Below are 21,167 nucleotides of genomic sequence, written 5' to 3' on the forward strand. Positions count from 1 at the left end.
GAGAAACAATGGGTAGAGTTTCTTTCACCATATGCCCCTGTTACCTAGCAGTAAAATAGGTACCTGGGTGTTAGTCAGCTGTCACGGGCTGCTTCCTGGGGGTGGAGGCCTAGTCGAAGACTGGGCCGCGGGGACACTAAAAGCCCCGAAATCATCTCAAGATAATCTCAAGATAACCATAGTTACCTAAACAAACATAAATGATCAAACTTATTATCAGTTGTAGTATTTTTATTATTATTATTTGCATACGCTTCCAACCTTTAAGCACAAAAGACTTAGCTTTTGTGCGTAACTCATTTGAAAAAACATTTAGCAACAATTTTTTGTGTGATTCTGGCCCCAAAATCTTGACATGAGGATGACTGTTGCTCGATAGACAGTTAAATCGATGCACTAATATATAATAATAGACATTTGATAGTTTGTATAGTTCCTGTACCTCTATGGATTTATCTAAGATATAAGATTTATCTCTAGGCTGTCTAGATAGAGAAAATCTATCTAGTCTAGATAGAGAAAATCTATCTAATCCAGATAGAGAAAATCTAAATCTATAAAAATATCTAGATTCTCAAAATCTAGATTTTTTTTTGTTAAGCTGTGTAAGGGATTAATAGGGAACATTAAGTTTTTATCCAAGATAAAAACAAATATGGTTGAGTAAAATCCCTGATAGCCAGCGGGCCCAGAGCAGCGGACAAACGTCTGAACCTTACGAAGGTGGGACTGTCTCATCTTAGCCATAAGACTGTCTCATCTTGGCCACAAGACTGTTTTATCTTGGCCACAAGACTGTCTCATCTTAGCTATAAGACTGTCTTATCTTGGCCACAAAACTGTCTCATCTTAGCCATAAGACTGTCTCATCTTGGCCACAAGACTGTCTTATCTTGGCCACAAAACTGTCTCATCTTAGCCATAAGACTGTCTCATCTTGGCCACAAGACTGTCTCATCTTAACCACAAGACTGTCTCATCTTGGCCACAAGACTGTCTCATCTTAACCACAAGACTGTCTCATCTTGGCCACAAGACTGTCTCATCTTAACCACAAGACTGTCTCATCTTGGCCACAAGACTGTCTTATCTTGGCCACAAGACATGTCTTATCTCAGTCTTAATGAACAATAACAAGATAGCATAGAACACCTAAACATTCCACCTGGGAAGCAACGTTATAATTGTACAAGATATAAACATTTGAAGAAAAACATATAAAATATAATTTGCTAAAACTAGTAAACAAATAAAAAAAACGGAGGAATTAAGACTGGTAAGGGGGGTCTGAGACAGATAGCAAGACCAGCACACCACTCTTTGGGAGCGTCGTGCGCAAGTGCTCCCTCGTGCATACGTGCTTCCTTCATGCACGTACATAAACAAACCATGAAAGCGGTGCTGCATGCAAGCCAAAGAAAAAAGGTAACACTATCACTTTGTATCGCTTTAAGGCGTGACGATTCTTGGCGTCCTGCACGAGGTAAGGAGCGCCAGTCTTCTCTACTCCTAACTGCTCTCTTCCTCATCACCACAATCACCACCCATACAATTACCATCGCCGTTAAGTGTCGGAGCTTCCATTATACAAACATGACAGTCTGCCTTCTACGGCACCACGCTCTACGTGATTAGACTAGAGAGAGAGAGTGTGTGAATGACATTACAGATTGTACAACAAAAGCGAGCCTTGACTAGGGAAGAGTATATAACGCTGCGGTACAGTCTGCAGGAGGCTGGGGAGACAAGCTCAGGGATCCTTGTCTCCCTGTAAGCAGTCGGCGATCTACTCGGCAGCTGACAGAAGAAAATACATCAAATATAGCTTTTACAGTGTACCAGCCTACTTGCTACTCGTCTCATTCTTCAGCAAAACACGGTTGACTAGCGACATCCAGTTAGTGGAAGTATGTAGCGTTGGAAACGCGAATGTAACGCAAGCGAGAGACGTGAGAGTCTTACTTTGGGGCAATGTCAGACCCTTGCTGCATGAGAGAACCGATCGTAAACCAGAAGGCATTGCTCAGACTGATGGTGTTCTCGAGCTCATCCGGATCCTGGATGCACGGGTGAGGATTGTCCCACTCGTTGGGCGCGATCCTGCAACACAGCCACGGCCACAACACATCAGCTAGGGCGCACAGGAAGGGGGTACAGGAGGAAGGGTTCCACGGAGCTAGCTAGGCTAACACAGCAGGAGACAAGGAGAGGGATACATACATGTGGGGTGCTGGCGGGAGCAGGGTGATGGGTCTTGGAACAATGCTGGATGTTGATGATCAAGGCGGATCTTGGAGCGGGGACATCCTGGTGGTGATGCGCCAGGCAGAAGCTTTTGGTGGTGGTGGTGGGGTGGGAGGCTAGGTAGTTAAGTCTCATTAGTGACGCGGGTGGACTCGGGAAGCCGCCAGAACATCGCCGCAGCCACACATAACACACTGAAGCTGTACTTATACTATTAAGGAGGGGACAAGTGACAAGTAAATCAAATGAAACAAAATATTTATGAAGATTTAGAATTGGAAATAAAAATAAGAGGAACTGGACATCATACTCAGGTCGGCGGGTGGGGAGAGGTGAATCCTGAAAAAACAAAATGATAAGGGATACAAATCAGTATGAGCAAACATTATTAAGGTAAGGGTCTCTGAGCTATACACTAGTGGCCTGATCCCTGTTCTCACACGACATGACATAAATGCTCCCCAAGACGTCTGCAACAAAGCTGATGAACTGACTGGCTTTATTAAACCTGCTTAACGTAAAGTTTAATGGGTCTAAGGAGATGACCAAAGTCGTGTTGACTGGGGAAGGCTCAGACGGGTGAGACTGTTGGTGGAGGCTAGACGTGCATAGCTCAGACAGCTTCGGTGGTGCAGACGGATGAAGGAGGCGGTGAAGGGACGTGCAACAGCGGCGCCCTACACACCAGCATCAACAGGATGAGCGCCACTCTGGAGAGGAGCAGCCCCGTGAGGCAGAGACGAAGAGCTTGCTGAAGCATTGTACACCACCTTGCGGGTAGGACGCGCTCTCTCTCTGTCTCTAACCCTCTGCTCCTCTCCCTGCGACGCTCAACGGAGGAGAAAGAGGAAGGGTGATACGTGAAGAGCTAAGGGTGGACTTTCAAAACCACGAACGCGTCACGAACCCTCGAACAATACCAACTCTGCTGGCGTTTCGTAAGCAGCTTTACACGATGCAAAACTAAAAAGATAACCCATACAAAAAAATAAGAAAAAATAAATATTCAATAACCTCTGGGGGTAAAAAATAAGTGAATAAATAAACATAAAAGGAGCTTGCAGAGAATAATAACGAGTAGGGTGGACGGCGGGCGCCATGCTGGCCTACCTCGGGGCTATGTCACAACCCTGGCAGAGGAAAGTTCCGATCACGAACCAGAGAGAGTTGATGAGGGTGAAGCAGTTCTCCAGCTCCTCGGGCTCCTCCACACAAGGGTAGGGGTTGGTCCACTCTTCCGGGACCATCCTGCCAGCGACACCACCTTTACTCACTGTCCACTTATAATGCCAATACTCGTTCAGGGTCACAACTTAGTGTCAGCACACGTTCAGGGTCACAACTTAGTGTCAGCACACGTTCAGGGGTCACAACTTACTGTCAGCACACGTTCAGGGTCAAAACTTAATGGCAACTTTCACTCAGGGTCACAAATTAGTGCCTTCATATTAATTTATGGTAACAAATTAGTGCCAACACTTTAACTCAGAGTCACAACTTAGTGCCAGCACTTTAATTCATGGTTACAACTTAGTTCCAACATCATTAAAGGTCACGACTCAGTTTCAACATCTATATACAGTTGCTTAGACCTCTATAAGTTACATACGTGTGATTTCTCTTGTCACAGTTACAATTATTTCAGCCTGTTAACAGGAGTCAGCAGTCGTCTGTTCCTGTATCCACCAGCGTACAAAAAGAACACGATGCACCTCAACATAACAGTCTCTCCTGCCACTCCAACATACACACACACAGTCCGTTTTGCTATGTTAGGTAAAACGGTTGCCAGACCAAGGAAAAAACCTAAAGATGTCCCACACCATCGGGGACTAAGAAGAAAGCCTAGCGACGTTCAACGCCATCGGGACTAAGAAGAAAGCCTAGCGACGTTCAGCACCATCGGGACTAAGAAGAAAGCCTAGCGACGTTCAACGCCATCGGGACTAAGAAGAAAGCCTAGCGACGTTCAACGCCATCGGGACTAAGAAGAAAGCCTAGCGACGTTCAGCACCATCGGGACTAAGAAGAAAGCCTAGCGACGTTCAACGCCATCGGGACTAAGAAGAAAGCCTAGCGACGTTCAGCACCATCGGGACTAAGAAGAAAGCCTAGCGACGTCCAGCACCATCGGGACTAAGAAGAAAGCCTAGCGACGTCCAACACCATCGGGACTAAGAAGAAAGCCTAGTGACGTCCTGCACCATCGGGACTAAGAAGAAAGCCCAGCGACGTCCAGCACCATCAGGACTAAGAAGAAAGCCTAGCGACGTCCAGCACCATCAGGACTAAGAAGAAAGCCCAGCGACGTCCAGCACCATCAGGACTAAGAAGAAAGCCTAGCGACGTCCAGCACCATCAGGACTAAGAAGAAAGCCCAGCGACGTCCAGCACCATCAGGACTAAGAAGAAAGCCTAGCGACGTCCAGCACCATCAGGACTAAGAAGAAAGCCTAGCGACGTCCAACACCAGACTTAGAAGAAAGCCTAGCGACGTCTTGCACCATCGGAAACCATACGAACCTATACACAGACGCCAAACAAAAGACTGACGACTCACGAATAGTTTACATGATGCATATTTATTTAAAATTTATGTTTAATTAAAATTACATTACCCAACAAAAACACATAAATATGCATGTAAAATACATTACCTGGTTTCAAAATATATATTTGAAAATACATTTACAAAAATACACCATAAAAACATGAAGCAACCCAGCAACATAGATTACAGCATAGCAACATTGAGGGAGCTTGCACCAAGAAAAGCGGAGAATGCCATGCTGGCCTACCTCGTTAGGTGCCATGCTGGCCTACCTCGGGGCAATGTCAGCACCCTGGCAGAGGTATGTCGCTATTATGAACCAGAGAGAGTTGACGAGGGTGAAGCAGTTCTCCAGCTCCTCGGGCTCCTCCACACAAGGGTAGGGGTTGGTCCACTCCTCTGGGGACATCCTGTCAGTGCCATCACCGTTACTCTTTGACACCGCATTACTCAATGTCAAATCTTAGTGTCAGGTTCGTTACTTATTTAGATTCCTTTACTTAGTGTCAACCCTGTTACTCTTGTGTCGAGTCCGTTAATGAGTGTCAAGTCCGTTATTCATTGACACCACTTTACTTAGGGTCGGGTTCCATTCAGATGTCCTTTACTGACTGTCACTGTATATACAGTGACGGGCGCCATCGTTACCAAGAGCCTCCAATCTACATGGCACAGATTTACATGAACGGCACCGCAGGAACGGCGTATCTGGTACTCATATACCAGATGTAAAGCAGCTGACATCCTCACGTTCAAGAACGAACACACACACACACACACACACACACACACACACACACACACACACACACACACACACACACACACACACACACACACACACACAAAACGTTGCCCATGCCATTAGGCTTCCCCATCCCCCAGTGACATCGTTCTATGACGATGAAATGCCTGCCCCCGTTCAGGAAGATATGTTACACACACCTCTCCAAGGCGCGACCTACATGTACATTCCACCAAAACCTAATTACATTTGGTAGCCCTTGATATTTATAGACATTTAAATATACTACATTTTGTTGAAGCTTTACGCGAGAACGATAAGTTTGGAAATCCAGGATTGTCGCCAGCAGTGCTCGAAGCTCAAGATCTTAAGTAAACAAAAGGAAAAAAAATGCATACCGTCTTTATAGGCCGTCCTGTGAAATAAAACCATGTTAGCAGCTATCTACTGAATGGAACAAATATATGTTAAAATATTAATATAATACACAATTTTATGATGAGAAATACATTGCAACTATAGAAGCGAACAACGAGATAAACAGCGCGGCTCAAAAGAAGCATAAAATGGGAGAGCTGAATTTAAAAGAACCTGCAAGCGGATTTCCCCACTTGGCCGCCAAGAACGCCAGGTACAGAGGAGGCGTTCGTCTAGACGGAGGAGGCACTGGACGGATGCGCACGCACACACACACACACACACACACACAGAGTGACTACAAATCTTGAAGACCGTTTAGCGCTTCTAAATATGGGCTCGACTGACGTCATTTGGAGGCCATATCCCAGTAGTTTCGAGCGGAAAACGCCACGAGAGTTCAATAATACTGTCTTTGTAAAACATTATATACGACTCTTCAAAAAGCCTTAGAAGGAGGAGGTGGTACCTCAGACAAGCCGCTGTCTTCCTATACCCATCGACGCCACTAAAGATGGTGTCCCTCAGGTAAAAATTATGTGTTTTTAAACAAACAATATATTTAAACTATAATATGTGTGATAAAAAGTATTTTGTTTACTTTTTTTGAGTATATATATATATATATATATATATATATATATATATATATATATATATATATATATATATATATATATATATATATATACTCAAGAAAGAAAATTAGGTTAGGGTTTCATTTTTAATGTCATCAACCGTGCCATGTTTCATTTAGGGTTTATTTACATATATTAAATGAACAATTTGGGTACCTTGCGGGGTAACTCTGTGGACCCTATACAAGTATTTAGTAGGCTTAATAAGTTTGTGTATATTTCTTCTATTTGTACGTATTTTTTGGTTTTATCGTGTAACATACGTTGATTAATTTTTAACTAATAATTTTTTTTTAATCTATATATTGAAAAACGACCTTGCTGAATTTTGGGGGGTTAACATTTCAATTGATTTGTTTAATTTGTTAGATAATATGTGTTATTTATGTCCATAAGGCTTCTAGTAGAGGTGTATAGTGCATACAGATATTTTACAAGGCCATGAGCCCTTAGCCAGGAATCTCATTATGGCGTCCAAATGACGCCTTTACATTCAGTAACTCTAACACTCTGGTATTCAGTAGCTCTGTGGGACGCTCAAGGAAACATTCCTGCCCCGTATGGTATGTGTCACGTGTTACATATATCTTATAATACATATATATATATATATATATATATATATATATATATATATATATATATATATATATATATATATATAATCTTTGAAGTGATTAACACAACGTGTATTTAAAGCTATCATTGTTTTGGTATAACTATACAGGAGGTTATTCGGATATAAGCCGGATCAGGATTTATTTTTAACATTTGCGAAACCCGTACATCTTTCATCGATCATGGGTCGAGGGCGACCACGCAGCGTTTCCTAGTGCGTAAAGTATTTAATAACTACAGACCGAGCCGCGTTGATCAAGGGAAGATGCAAAAGTTTCGTAAGCAAACCGTCAACGCCTAGAAAGCCTTTAACTGACACATTGATCATAGATGTCTCTCGATATGAGAAAGTCAGTGACTATGAGACATCATGATACAGCCCCCTGGGACATGGAATGCCTCCTTGGAGCGTCCACAACGGAAAGAAGTAACAAAAATAAGGAGAGGGAAGAGCAGTGCGCCATGTGAGGAGAGCCACGTAGCCATACTTGGGAGCAATATCAGCCCCCTGGCAGAGGAAGGTGCCTATAATGAACCACATTGAGTTGAGCAAGGTGAAGCTGTTCTCTAGTTCCTCCGGCTCCTCGATACACGGGTAGGGACAGTCCCACTCGTCCGGGGCCATCCTGTCGGGGCAGGTCACGTCAGGTCAGGTCAACGGTAACAAGGGACCTTCAACCACACCTTTGCTCTTTGTGGTTGGGGGGAGTTTTAGACTGATGGTAGTGTGATGTATGACGTGTGTGGGTTTGAGCACGTAGTGTGTGTGTGTGAGTAAATAGTGTGAATTCGTAGTGTTTGTGTGTAGTGTATTTGTGTGAGTGCGTGATTTTTGTGTGTAATATGTTTGTGTGTGTGCGTTAGTACTGTGCAATTCCCGTCTGTCATATAATCTTTCTCATGTGACGCTTTCAAAACTCTGTTGATGTTGCCACCCTCGTTGGCATAATGATATTTGTTCAGAGATTTTCACAGATTTCAGCCACATTTGTTTTCTAAGCTTGGATTTATGTATACTGTATATACAAGTGTATAAGAGGGCTCGACCGATACACTCAGGATTTAATATTGTCCTCACACGACCTAGAATCCTGGGGGACCCTTACAGTGATATAATTTTGTATGTGGTGATCATGTCACCTTCTTTTCTTCTATCCACTAGTTTTTGGCATATCTAACCCTGCCAAGTCTTGCCTCTTAGCTCTTGGCTCTTAGGCCAAGGAACCATTTAGCAACATGCTTTTGCACCTTTCCTATTTAAACTGTTATTTATATATATATATATATATATATATATATATATATATATATATATATATATATATATATAATTTTGGCACCAAGCCACTGTTGCATATTCTAATTTTGGTCTCACGAATGTCGTGAACAGTTTTTGTTAGCACTTCTCTTTCTTTTAATTCTGATGAAATTTTCAAGAGTAGCGTAGGCGACTCTTATTATGCACGCTGAACTTGACAGCTTATTGTGTGGGTGCAGTACACTTGAACACCTTATAGTGTGAGACAAAGTGTATCAGAAGTGTAAGTGTCAAAGTGTATCAGAAGTGTAAGTGTGTACCAAAGTGTATCAGAAGTTTAAGTGTGTACCAAAGTGTATCAGAAGTGTAAGTGTGTACCAAAGTGTATCAGAAGTGTAAGTGTGAGACAAAGTGTATCAGAAGTGTAAGTGTGAGACAAAGTGTATCAGAAGTGTAAGTGTGTACCAAAGTGTATCAGAAGTTTAAGTGTGTACCAAAGTGTATCAGAAGTGTAAGTGTGAGACAAAGTGTATCAGAAGTGTAAGTGTGTACCAAAGTGTATCAGAAGTGTAAGTGTGTACCAAAGTGTATCAGAAGTGTAAGTGTGTACCAAAGTGTATCAGAAGTGTAAGTGTGTACCAAAGTGTATCAGAAGTGTAAGTGTGAGACAAAGTGTATCAGAAGTGTAAGTGTGTACCAAAGTGTATCAGAAGTGTAAGTGTGTACCAAAGTGTATCAGAAGTGTAAGTGTGTACCAAAGTGTATCAGAAGTGTAAGTGTGTACCAAAGTGTATCAGAAGTGTAAGTGTGAGACAAAGTGTATCAGAAGTGTAAGTGTGTACCAAAGTGTATCAGAAGTGTAAGTGTGTACCAAAGTGTATCAGAAGTGTAAGTGTGTACCAAAGTGTATCAGAAGTGTAAGTGTGTACCAAAGTGTATCAGAAGTGTAAGTGTGTACCAAAGTGTATCAGAAGTGTACCATCAGCTCTAACCACCAACTCATAATCTGAAGAGGGAAACTTTAAAATTCTTTCATTAACATCAATATTGACAACAATAATAATAGTAATTTACACATTAATAATTCATAAAGAGAAACCATTAAAATTATACACATTAAGGAATCACAACAGTCAGTAAATTTGTTTACAAATAAATGCAACAAAAAATATACATATAATAAAAATGAAGGGGAACAAAAAGAATCAAAATACAAGAATAACGTACTAATCCTCAATGTATTTTTCCTAATAAAAACTAGAGCATTTCAAAATACAATAAAACTTTTTTTTTGTTAACTAAGACTAAGTATCATTAGGAATGGTACAGATGTTCTTAATGAAACTACATGCAAAGAGAAGTTTAATCTTTCAGTAGCGCGTCTGAAACCTACGGTGGAGCCTCATTTAATAAATAATAAATAAATATGTTTATTCAGGTAAGGTACATACATACAAGTGATGTTACATTAATGGATTGATATAAAGATAGAGCTAGTACATACAATGCCTAAAGCCACTATTACGCAATGCGTTTCGGGCAAAAGGTTAGTTTGGTTAGTTTGGTTAGTTTGGTGTTGTGCTTAGGTCCTGTGAACCTTTGGATGGCTTTTATAAGGCCGCCACAACAGTTTACTGATCCACTAGAAATATTTTGGCTCTCTACACAGTCCAGAACTAATATAAACTCTATATGTCTACCCTGAGGAGCTGTGTACTCATTCTCTCTGAACATATATTCTTAATATATTTTTTATGCTATAACTTTATTTTTCGTGTATTATTTGTATACACAGGAATCAACTCAATTTAATGTTAAGTAGCTATTATGTAAGAAACAAAAATCAAATTAATTTATTTCTTAAATTTCTTGTTTATCACAATTCTTACTTATAATTTAATTTTTATATAAAATGAATATTATTATTCTAAAGTGTTCTCACCTGGCGAGGATGAACAGGAGAACAGAAACACCAAGGTAAGCAGTAGCCATATAGATCCAAACATCAACAGAAAACGGAGACATGAAGGAGAACAGACTCGGGGATTTCTTCTGCGCCTTCTTATACACGATGCTAATACCTGTAGAAAAATTGAATGTGATAGATTATTCATTTTTAAATGAAATTTAGAATGGAATTGCAAGGTTAATGCTGCGTTATTTATTGCAAGGTTAATTGGAATAAATTCTATGGAAAATTGGCATATATGTTAGGGAAGGTGGTTGTATCTCTGTTTTGGGAATGGGATTCATAGTGTAGTGGAGGTGGAAGGTAAACTATTAAAAAATAAAAGTTGGGATGAGTGTGTGTGTGTGTTGCCACTGAGGAAGCCTAATTGGGACTCCAGAGGACAAATTTTTAAGTAAAAATCAGAAATCTTCCGGATGAATGAGAAGTTTCTTTAAGATGATGGTGTCATTTATTTATTTATTTATTTATATACAAGAAGGTACATTGGGTTTGTGAGGATACATAGCATGGTGTTTACAATCTTGTAAAGCCAATAGTACGCGCAGCGTTTCGGGCAGGTCCTTAATCTAACAGATAATTTTAAGTAGGTATATTCTAGCAAAATTTATAAAGTTATAACAGGTACATTGCAAGAAAAAAATGAGCTGAGAGAGATTAGTAGGTATATTAAGGCACATCGGTAGCTCTGGTTGATTGCATTCGCAGCTTGATTGGTAATTTAACAAAGATTAATAGGCACAATACAGCATATTGATAGCACATATAAGAAGACAGCAATGATCACAATGGTAAAGTTTGTTTGGATTAGGTACATAAAGATTGGGAGATTGGGTAGCACTAGATACAGTGCAATTTTACAGCACAAGGTAGGAAACTATGAAGATGAAATTAGGTACTTTTTGTTTTTGTTATTGAATGAGGCAAAAGTTGGACATCTTTTCAATTCATTAGGGAGTGAGTTCCATAGACTGGGTCCCTTTATTTGCATAAAGTGTTTACACAGATTAAGTTTGACTCTGGGAATATCAAAGATATATTTATTTCTGGTGTGGTGATAATGGGTCCTATTACATCTGTCCAGGGAGAGTTTCAGGGCAGGATTTGCATTTAAGAACAGGGCTTTGTAAATGTAATTGACACAAAAGAATGTGTGGAGTGAGTTTATGTTTAGGGATTTAAACAAGGGGGCCGAGTGTTGTCTGAAAGCAGAGTTTGTTAGTAATCTGATAGCAGATTTTGCTGGGTGACGATGGACTTGAGGTGGTTTGCAGTGGTAGACCCCAATAAACAGATACCATAATTAAGATAGGGATAGATTAGTGCATAATATAGTGAGAGGAGAGCAGAGTTAGGAACATAATATCTTATTTTAGAGAGTATACCAACTGTTTTAGAGACTTTCTTAGTTATGTGTTGTATGTGGGTGATGAAGTTGAGTCTCTTGTCTAGGAATAGGTCAAGAAACGTTCCATCATTTTTATTACTGGTCTTGGTTATCTTGAGATGATTTTGGGGCTTAGCGTCCCCGTGGCCCGGTCCTCGACCAGGCCTCCTTTTTTTTGGTACACACCCTCAGGAAGCAGCCCGTAGCAATGATTTAACATTGTCTATCAGAAGCTGAATTGCATTTGTTGATTTTCTTCCAAATAAGATGTAGTAGGTCTTTTCTATGTTTAGTGTTAGGTTGTTGGCTGACTCCACAGGCGGACTTTTTTTTAATTCATTATTCACAACATTATTTAGCGTGTGTGTGGATTGGGGGTCTGAATAGATGAGGGTAGTATCATCAGCAAACAATATAGGTTTAAGAATGTTAGAGACATTAGGCAGATCATTGATGTATATAAGAAATAAAAGAGGTCCTAAGATGCTGCCCTGTGGCACTCCAACGGCTATTGGTAGAGTGGGAGAGGTTATATCATTGATGGCTACACATTGTTGTCTATCACTAAGATAGGATCGGATATAGTCCAGGGCAAGGCCTCGGATTCCATAATGATGGAATTAAAATAAGAGGTAGATGTGATTAACAGTGTCAAAGGCTTTTCTCAGGTCAATGAAGAGTCCAATCGGAAACTCATTTTTGTCAAGGGCTGAGTAGATTATATTAAGGCGACTAATAATTGCATCGTTAGTACTCTTTTTGGGAGCGGAAGCCAAACTGACAGAAGGGCTGAGTATGTCGAATTTTACGAGGTAGGAGTAGAGCTGTTTGTAGATAATTTTGTTCAAATAGTTTTGATAATATGGGTAGGCTTGATATTGGTCTATAATTGTTTATATCAACCGGCAGACAATTTAACACCATCCTAAAACTATACTATAGAAATGGCCCGAGTATTATAAATACCTATAGACGTGTTAAGTGCACTTGAGTGCGTAGGAATTATCGATGTTATTGCAGTCACAGAAACATGGACGGATGTTAGAAAGGGGGAATTATTTGCAAAATGCCAAATTAAAGGACAAATGTAAATCACGTGATGGTAGTGCCAACATGCCACTCCATACGATTCCATACACACTATACCCTCGCTGAAAGATTGATTGACGAAGATTAAGCCACCCAAAAGGTGGCACGGGCATGAATAGCCCGTAAGTGGTGGGCCTTTTGAGCCATTACCAGTATCAAGAGCTGATACTGGAGATCTGTGGAGGTGCGACTGCACCCTGTGTGACGGCAGATGTCTCCCGTATACCCTCGCTGTAGCTTACCCAAGTTCATAAAAGGCATACTGAAGTCTACGGCTTCCTCTCGCTCGTACGTGATGGTGAAGTCCACGATGCCCAGGTCAGCTTTCTGTAATGCAGAACAGTCTCTTACAAAGGCACCTATGTACAGTTATCATTTAGATTACCTTGTGGGTTTTGTTGTTCGTGTTGATGCGTCGTTTTCTGTTTTTTGTGTGTCATGAGGAGACAAATAGTGTCATGAGGAGGGGAAAAAATGGCTTACTAGGATCTATTTTTCACTGCAAAACACAACGGTCATGGTTACCTTGACCCAACAGAAAATCTGACTCCCTCCATGAAAACCAACAAGTTGACCTTTGACCCCTCAACAAAACTGAATCCTTCCCTCCATCCTTTCCTCCCGTTCCGGTGTAAGGAAGAAATGGAAGGAAATTATGAGGAGAAAGTGCCAATCCCGGTGTAAGGGAAAAACAAATCGTATCCGTACATGGTCGAGGAGCTCCCTGACGATGCCGTCCCACTCTCCCGTCTCTCTGTTCTTGCTGCCGTACGCCCCGTCCGCCACCAGCTGGAAGGTGTAGTTGAAGCCCCGGATGGCGGCGATCTCGTGGATAAGGTCGACGCAGAAGCCCTCGAAGCGCGCGTTGCCATGGAGGAGTTCGGAGCTCTCCGTGCGCATGGTGTAGGGCGGCGTCTGTGGGAGGAAGGAAAAAAAAAAAAAACACCTGCAGGAGCACAACAGCTTAGTCTCCCCTCATTCACTCACCAACCCGTCCTCTCAATAGGTCCCGTTTTCTTTTTGTTCTTAAACGTTATCGTAACCAACGTTACAAATGCAACCTATTAAGTAAATGCCCACAAATATGTACTTTTTTCTATTCGTCGGACTCGATGGTTAGGTGGGTTGCTTGGGTTCGTACGTTTGTGGTTAGGAAGGAGATTGGAATTTTGTTTTTACGGAGTTAGTTTATTTTAGTTCATTAATTATGCACCCCATACCCATCTTGTGGGCGGTAGTGGAAAGGGTTACAGAAGTCCTCTTAAAAAGATTCAAAGTCCTCTTAAAAAGATTCGAAGTCCTCTTAAGAAGATTCAAAGTCCTCTTAAAAAGATTCAAAGTCCTCTTAAAAAGATTCAAAGTCCTCTTAAAAAGATTCGAAGTCCTCTTAAGAAGATTCGAAGTCCTCTTAAGAAGATTCGAAGTCCTCTTAAGAAGATTCGAAGTCCTCTTAAAAAGAATCCTTTAAGAAGAAACTAAGCCCTTTCTTTCACCTGAAGCCCCTGTTCACCTAGCAGTAAAAATAGGAACCTGGGAATTAGCAGCTACGGGCTGCATCCGGAGGATGTAATCATTTAATAAAGCATTGTGTTCGGGGACAGGCAGCCAGAGTGTATTCATACACTTTAGGCTTATATCGAGGTCCCCCCCCCAAAAAAAAAATCGAATTAACAACAAGTTCATTAACTCCTGAGTACCTACTTACTGCTAGGTGAACAGGGGCATTTGGTGATAGGAAATGCGCCCAGCCATTTCTATCCCGCCCGGGATTCGAACCCGGAATTGTTGATTGTGCGTCGAGAACAAACCCGGCTGTACTATCGGGACCTTCAATGTGTGTTTGGGTTAGATAGAAATAAATGTAGAGGAAAATAGGGCGGGAGTCAGTTCATTAGACAACCGACGGTTAGAAAAGCGGGGCCCAAGAGCTAATAGCTCGATCCTGCAGGCAGAAATGGTAAATACGCGTGCGCGCGCATACACACACACACACACACACACACACACACACACACACACACAGGAATTGATTGGGTAGATAAAGACAGGCTATTTAACACAAGGGGGTCACGCACTAGGGGACACAGGTGGAAATTGAGTGTCCAAATGAGCCACAGAGACATTAGAAAGAACTTTTTCAGTGTCAGAGTGGTTGACAAATGGAATGCATTAGAAAGTGATGTGGTGGAGGCTGACTCCATACACAGTTTCAAGGGTAGATATGATAGAGCCCAATAGGCTCAGGAACCTGTACATTAGTTGATAAGACAGTTGAGAGGCGGGACCAAAGAGCCAGAGCTCAACCCCCGCAAACACAACTAGGTGAGTACAACTAGGTGAGTACACACACACACACACACACACACACACACACACACACACACACGCACACTCACACACACACACACACACACACACCCACCAGAGCTGTGGAGACGATAAGGGTCCTGTTCTGGAGATTAAGTTCCATGGCGTCAACCAACTCCGCCCAGGTCCTAGTGTAGTTGGCACCCCCATATTTCGTCCACGTGCCCACCTGTGGGCAAAACAAGCCAAGTGTCAACCAGTGTACCACGGTAACAGGTCCCTGGCGTCCCTGGTGCTCGACCAACACACAAAACACTCACACAACTTACCCATTCCAAGAGTCTGGGACCCATACCTTGCGAAGGTTAAAATATGAAACTAAAGATTAGAATATTTTACAGCTGTGATATCGGAATTCAGAGAATCAAGCTGTGAAGACTAGTTTGAAATTGAAATTGAAATAAGTTTGAGGTAAAATACACACAAAGGGATGAGGTAGCTCAAGCTATTCTCACCCCGTTCAGTACATCGTGTTAATACATACATAGACACACATCACAAACAATAAACATATTACCAAACATTCTGAGAGATAAACATATACATTTCCTAAGACTAGTTCAGGCAGCTAAACTTATTAAATTAAACAGAAGCATCAGGATGGGGCATGATTACAACATATAAGATTCCGAGATGCACAGATAACGTGGACAGGGACAGTCTGAACAAATCCACAACGGCCGTGACGAGGATTCGAACCTGCGTCCGAGAGCATCCCAGACGCTGCCTTAATCGACTGAGCTACGACATGGTCAAAAGGAGTTGAAACCGAAGTTCAACTGAACTTACTGGATCCTGCAGCCTCTCCGAGACACAAACCAGGGTTTTTCACAACTCCCCCCATGCACCCGAGCTATGTCAATAGGCCGTTCTCCCTCTTCGCCCTTACTTCATTACACACAGAAATCACAATTGCGTGAATAGAGGCTGCAGGATCCAGTAAGTTCAGTTGAACTTCGGTTTCAACTCCTTTTGACCCTGTCGTAGCTCAGTCGATTAAGGCAGCGTCTGGGATGCTCTCGGACGCAGGTTCGAATCCTCGTCACGGCCCTTGTGGATTTGTTCATTTGATGCATCACGCAATTGTGATTTCTGTGTGTAGGAACAGTCTGTTTCATTTGGTGGGTAAAGTGGACGTTGAATTAAAAGTTCCAAAGTGGCCACAATTGCTTCGACGGTCATCAAGCAGAGTGAAGGGAAGGTGGTGTCGGCTAACTCTCTCTACAATTATCCTCTTTACCTACACTTTTACCTACCTTACCTTCCTGCTTACATATCAACCCGTTCTCGCACTTGCTTACAGTCAATATTGGCTTATTTAATAAGTGCATATGAGACATACTAATTGATTGTGAATATTTTAATTTACCTTGAAAAGCTTCATAGAAAACACCGACCTCACCTAATCTTCTTAGTATGTTAAGATAAGCATCTTATTGCTTCATATTTACAATTATTACTTAACCTATCAACGATATAGGTTAAGTAATAATTGTAGTTAAGAAGCAATAAGATGCTTATCTTAACATACTAAGAAGGTTAGGTGAGGTCGGTGTTTTATATGAAGCTTTTCAAGGTAAATAAAATATTCACAATCAATTAGTATGTCACATATGCACTTATTAAATAAGCCAATATTGACAGTAAGCAAGTGCGAGAACGGGTTGTACATATCCACCTGCCCAGTTGCCGCCGTCCTCACCTTCTTCAGTGTCTCCTTCTGGTCCATCTCGAGAATGTCCAGCTGGAATTCGGACCTGAAGCCGGCCGTGTCGAACTTGATAGGTCCCGTGAGGCCTGAGGCCTGAACTTGACTGAAGTGGGTGTAGTTCCTTTCGAGAGTGTACATTCCGCCCCGCCTGCCGTCATTGCTGTTCGTGTGGGGCCGGGAGCCGTACTGTGACCGGGAGACAGGGAGGAGTCGGAGAGTGTGAGAGAGAAACTTGGTTATGCACCACTGTTGGGTGGCTTTTATTCGAGTTCTGGACAAGGTTGAGAAACGTACCAGATGACTTATCTTAAGACCTGACCCGATGTGGTTGGACTACTAGAGAGGTGTTGGCGGACTTATTGGTATGTACAAGGCCAATGTTCTCAAAGTTCCATACCTAGTGTTGACCAGACCACACACTAGAAGTTGAAGGGACGACGACGTTTCGGTCCGTTCTGGACCATTCTCAAGTTGAATCGACTTGAGAATGGTCCAGGACGGACCGAAACGTCGTCGTCCCTTCAACTTCTAGTGTGTGGTCTGGTCAACATACTTCAGCCACGTTATTGTGACTCATCGCCTTCCATACCTAGTTCCACGTCACTTCGTGAACAACCGATAGGTGGCAACCACTACACAAGGCGCTCAGCCAAGAGCATAATCACGCTGAACGTACCATTCTCAAGAACATCTGTACATAAGCAAACCATTCATTCCTAGCCTGACTCATTTTGATCATGTTCTCTCAACATGCACATTTACATGATATCAACCCAACCGCCCTATGATGGCCCTGGCACACAGTTGGTTCCTGGTTCATCCTGTACCTTACATGATTGCAACCAACTAGAAAAAAAACTAGCAATATCATTAAATTAGTCGGCTTCTAGCGTGAGATTTCTAATGATCTGATATAAGATAACAGCGCTTAGCCTGTATAGTTTCATTAGGAACATCGACACCATTCCTAATAATCCCTTATCTTAGTTTAACAAGAAAAGAAGAAATAAAAATAGAAGAGTGAGACAAAGATGAGAATATCAACAGAAAGGAGAAAGAGAGGGGAAGAGAGAGACAAAGATAAACAAATAGAGTGAGAGATGTGATTAATTGTATACTATTAATCAAAACCCTGATAGAGGTACAATAAAGGCATACCACTTTGTCATATGAACGTAAATCATCCACATTCTCGTTATTTTAAATGTTTAAATTACCAGGGCCCAGATTCACGAAAGCACTTACGCAAGCACTTACGAACGTGTACATCTTTCCTTAATTTTTGACGGCTTTAGTTAAATTTATTAAACAGTTTACAAGCATCAAAACTTCCCATTCAACTGTTGTTATTGTTATAAACAGCCTCCTGGTGCTTCCGAGCTCATTAACTGTTTAATAATTGGAAACAAAGCCGTCAAAGATTGAGAAAAGATGTACAGGTTCGTAAGTGTTTGCGTAAGGGCTTTCGTGAATCTGGCCCATATGTCTCTACTGAAACTTTAGTCCCCAAAATCGAAGTACTGTGTCCGTAGGAAGGGAGTAGTCTAGCCACGCAGGGTGAACTAAACCAATAGTGAGGTCGGGGGGGGGAGGGGAGACCTCAGGGGAGGGGAGACCCCAGCATCTCTCACCCATTTCATGAAGTTGATGAGCGAGTTGCCATGTTGCCAGGCCTTGTCGCCCTCGCAGTACAGCCGATCTATGTTGATCTCTTTAGAGTTGTCGAGGTCATCCAGCGCCTTGGCGAAGAGGTAGACGGCATCGTACATCAGTGCCGCCTCAGTCTGCGCCACGCCACAGGCAATTCGAATATGCATATTACTTCAGATTATATTGAAGAGTATATGTTTATATTTGTGACATATTAACCTAGTGCAGCCCCACTACTACCCCTCCCCCCCACCCCTTCAATCCACCATCCCTGTCAACCCACCGTGACTTTCGTGAAGCGATCGGAGAGAGTGCGGCCGTAGCGTAGTTCCCCAAACTTCCACTTCTCCACCACCTCCTTGATGTCGGGCGTGTGCGGGTCGATCACCTGCACCCCGGTGATGTTGGTGCCCCCGTACCGGAAGTCCTCCAGGTCCACCTGGTTGAAGTCCTGTGTGTGTGATGGTTAGTTTATGCTTAACTGTTTTGTCCTTTGTTGTTTTAATTGTTAAAACTACTCACACTTTTACACAAACACACTCTTAGCTCTCCAATTATTGCTTTCTAACCAACTCGGTCTCGGTCTCTCTCTCTCTCTCTCTCTCTCTCTCTCTCTCTCTCTCTCTCTCTCTCTCTCTCTCTCTCTCTCTCTCTCTCTCTCTCTCTCTCTCTCTCTCTCTCTCTCTCTCTCTCTCTCTCTCTCTCTCTCTCTCTCTCTCTCTCTCTCTCTCTCTCTCTCTCTCTCTCTCTCTCTCTCTCTCAACACCTACAATACGACAAGTGTGAGGTCACTGGAGACTGACCAGGGAGGTGATGAAGTAGTTGTGATACTCCCGCATGAGACCGATCTGGGCCGCCTGGCGGAGCACTGAGTGTATCTTGTCCTGACTCACGTCCAGCACGATGTGCGTCGCCTGGAACCGTCGGATCTCCTTCAGCAGCGGTCTGACGCCCCGACACGCAGGCAGGGAGGTGCAAATAAGTCATTATCAATAGAGACCCCCTAGGCCAGTGTTGCTTCAAAATATTCACAAAGTTCCTAGATATCATTCTATGAGATGCAAGTTCTATCCTATTGCATGTCCTTTAATATTTTCTAAAAAGATCTCATAATGCTAGCTAGCATATTAACGTTTATTTTATCACTAGCAGTACCCGGAATTGTAACATATTTAGTATAGCATGTGTGTTGCTCTTACATGCAACAGATGGCGCTGTTTTTAAAAAATGCATGTTTTTACCCGTCACAGGGGTGGCATCTATATAGGAGATATATAAAAAGACGCGCCTATTCGAATGCAACGTTGTGTCAAAATGGCAAAGCAATCAGTAAAGAGGTTTCGAAGATTTCCCTCACATGAAAAACACAGTTTTTCAGAAAAAGCATAATTTTTTACCGTCACAGACGTGACATCTATATAGTATGTGTGTATATCACGAAAATAAACACGTGATTAAAAATGTGACAGTGTCAGACCACGGAGGAAAATTGAAACAGGAATTTCCTTAAGTACTTTCGTATATTAATACGAAATATCTATATAGTATGTATATAAAAACCTGCTCGGATGCGAAGGGAACGTTGTGTGTAAATTTCAAAGCAATCGGTGAAGAACTTTCGGAGATTAGCGGTTATGCACAAAGGAACATTTCCATTTTTATTTATATAGATTGACGGCACATAAAAGATTATCCACGTATTTACAGTTTGGGAGCCTCGTTACCTGCAAACACCTTTCCAAGGTATTTGCTGGTAATTAATTACAAAATTATAGGTGATAACGTAATTTTAAAATGCGTTACGAAATAAAAAGTGGGCATATGATGACCGTTGAAAATTCGTCGTAAAGAATAGCTCTATATTGTGTTTGTTTACCTTTGATTCCCTAAGAATACCTTCCTGTAGTTTACACACACACCAAGAATACCTTCCTGTAGTTTACACACACCAAGAATACCTTCCTGTAGTTTACACACACAAAGAATACGTTCCTCTAGTTTACACACACCAAGAATACCTTCCTGTAGTTTACACACACCAAGAACACCTTCCTGTAGTTTACACACACACCAAGAATACCTTCCTGTAGTTTACACACACCAAGAACACCTTCCTGTAGTTTACACACACACAGAACACCTACCTGTAGTTTACACACACACAGAACACCTACCTGAAGTCAGTGCCATCTGGGAGCTGGCGGACGGTGACTGTCCAACTCTTCTCCTTAAGAAGAGTCTGGAGCCGCACTAAGCCTTCGTTACTGTCGTAGAGAACCACGAAGTTCTTCCACTTGAGCTGCATCAGTATGTCATAGTAGGCCTGTCCGTGAGGACGTAAGGGAGGCGGTCAGTGACTAGGGGTACACGAAGCAATTGGGCAGTAATTTACACGGGTTCCAGCCAATAAGAAGATGGAGTCAGGTATATCGACACCATTTACTAACTTTCAGTACAATATGCAGATAATATTGCTGCTGATTTTGGTACTAACAAATTAACAAAAAGTATTTTATTTAATTA

The 21,167-nt window shown here is 42.0% G+C and overlaps 1 protein-coding gene across 7 annotated transcripts in view; it reads right to left on the reverse strand.

The window, feature by feature from the left end:
- LOC123773974 (glutamate receptor ionotropic, kainate 2) overlaps window positions 1-21,167 on the reverse strand; it is a 76,049-nt gene that overhangs the window by 23,090 nt on the left and 31,792 nt on the right. For 2 of the 7 annotated variants that reach the window (XM_069318703.1, XM_045767995.2), the window contains exons 5-14: window positions 20,819-20,967; window positions 19,448-19,589; window positions 18,928-19,095; window positions 18,626-18,778; window positions 16,986-17,180; window positions 15,339-15,452; window positions 13,625-13,831; window positions 13,159-13,243; window positions 10,414-10,552; window positions 5,068-5,205 (exon numbers count right to left, since the gene is read on the reverse strand). In XM_069318703.1, coding sequence (XP_069174804.1) covers window positions 5,068-5,205; window positions 10,414-10,552; window positions 13,159-13,243; window positions 13,625-13,831; window positions 15,339-15,452; window positions 16,986-17,180; window positions 18,626-18,778; window positions 18,928-19,095; window positions 19,448-19,589; window positions 20,819-20,967 — 1,490 coding nt within the window. Of the gene's footprint in view, window positions 1-1,962; window positions 2,101-3,354; window positions 3,493-5,067; window positions 5,206-7,701; window positions 7,840-10,413; window positions 10,553-13,158; window positions 13,244-13,624; window positions 13,832-15,338; window positions 15,453-16,985; window positions 17,181-18,625; window positions 18,779-18,927; window positions 19,096-19,447; window positions 19,590-20,818; window positions 20,968-21,167 lie in introns of all 7 variants that reach the window. The other 5 variants (XM_045767996.2, XM_045767993.2, XM_045767992.2 and 2 more) reach the window with 4 other exon arrangements.

The sequence above is a fragment of the Procambarus clarkii genome, chromosome 91, assembly GCF_040958095.1.
Source record: "Procambarus clarkii isolate CNS0578487 chromosome 91, FALCON_Pclarkii_2.0, whole genome shotgun sequence".
Classification (NCBI taxonomy): Eukaryota; Metazoa; Arthropoda; class Malacostraca; order Decapoda; family Cambaridae; genus Procambarus; species Procambarus clarkii.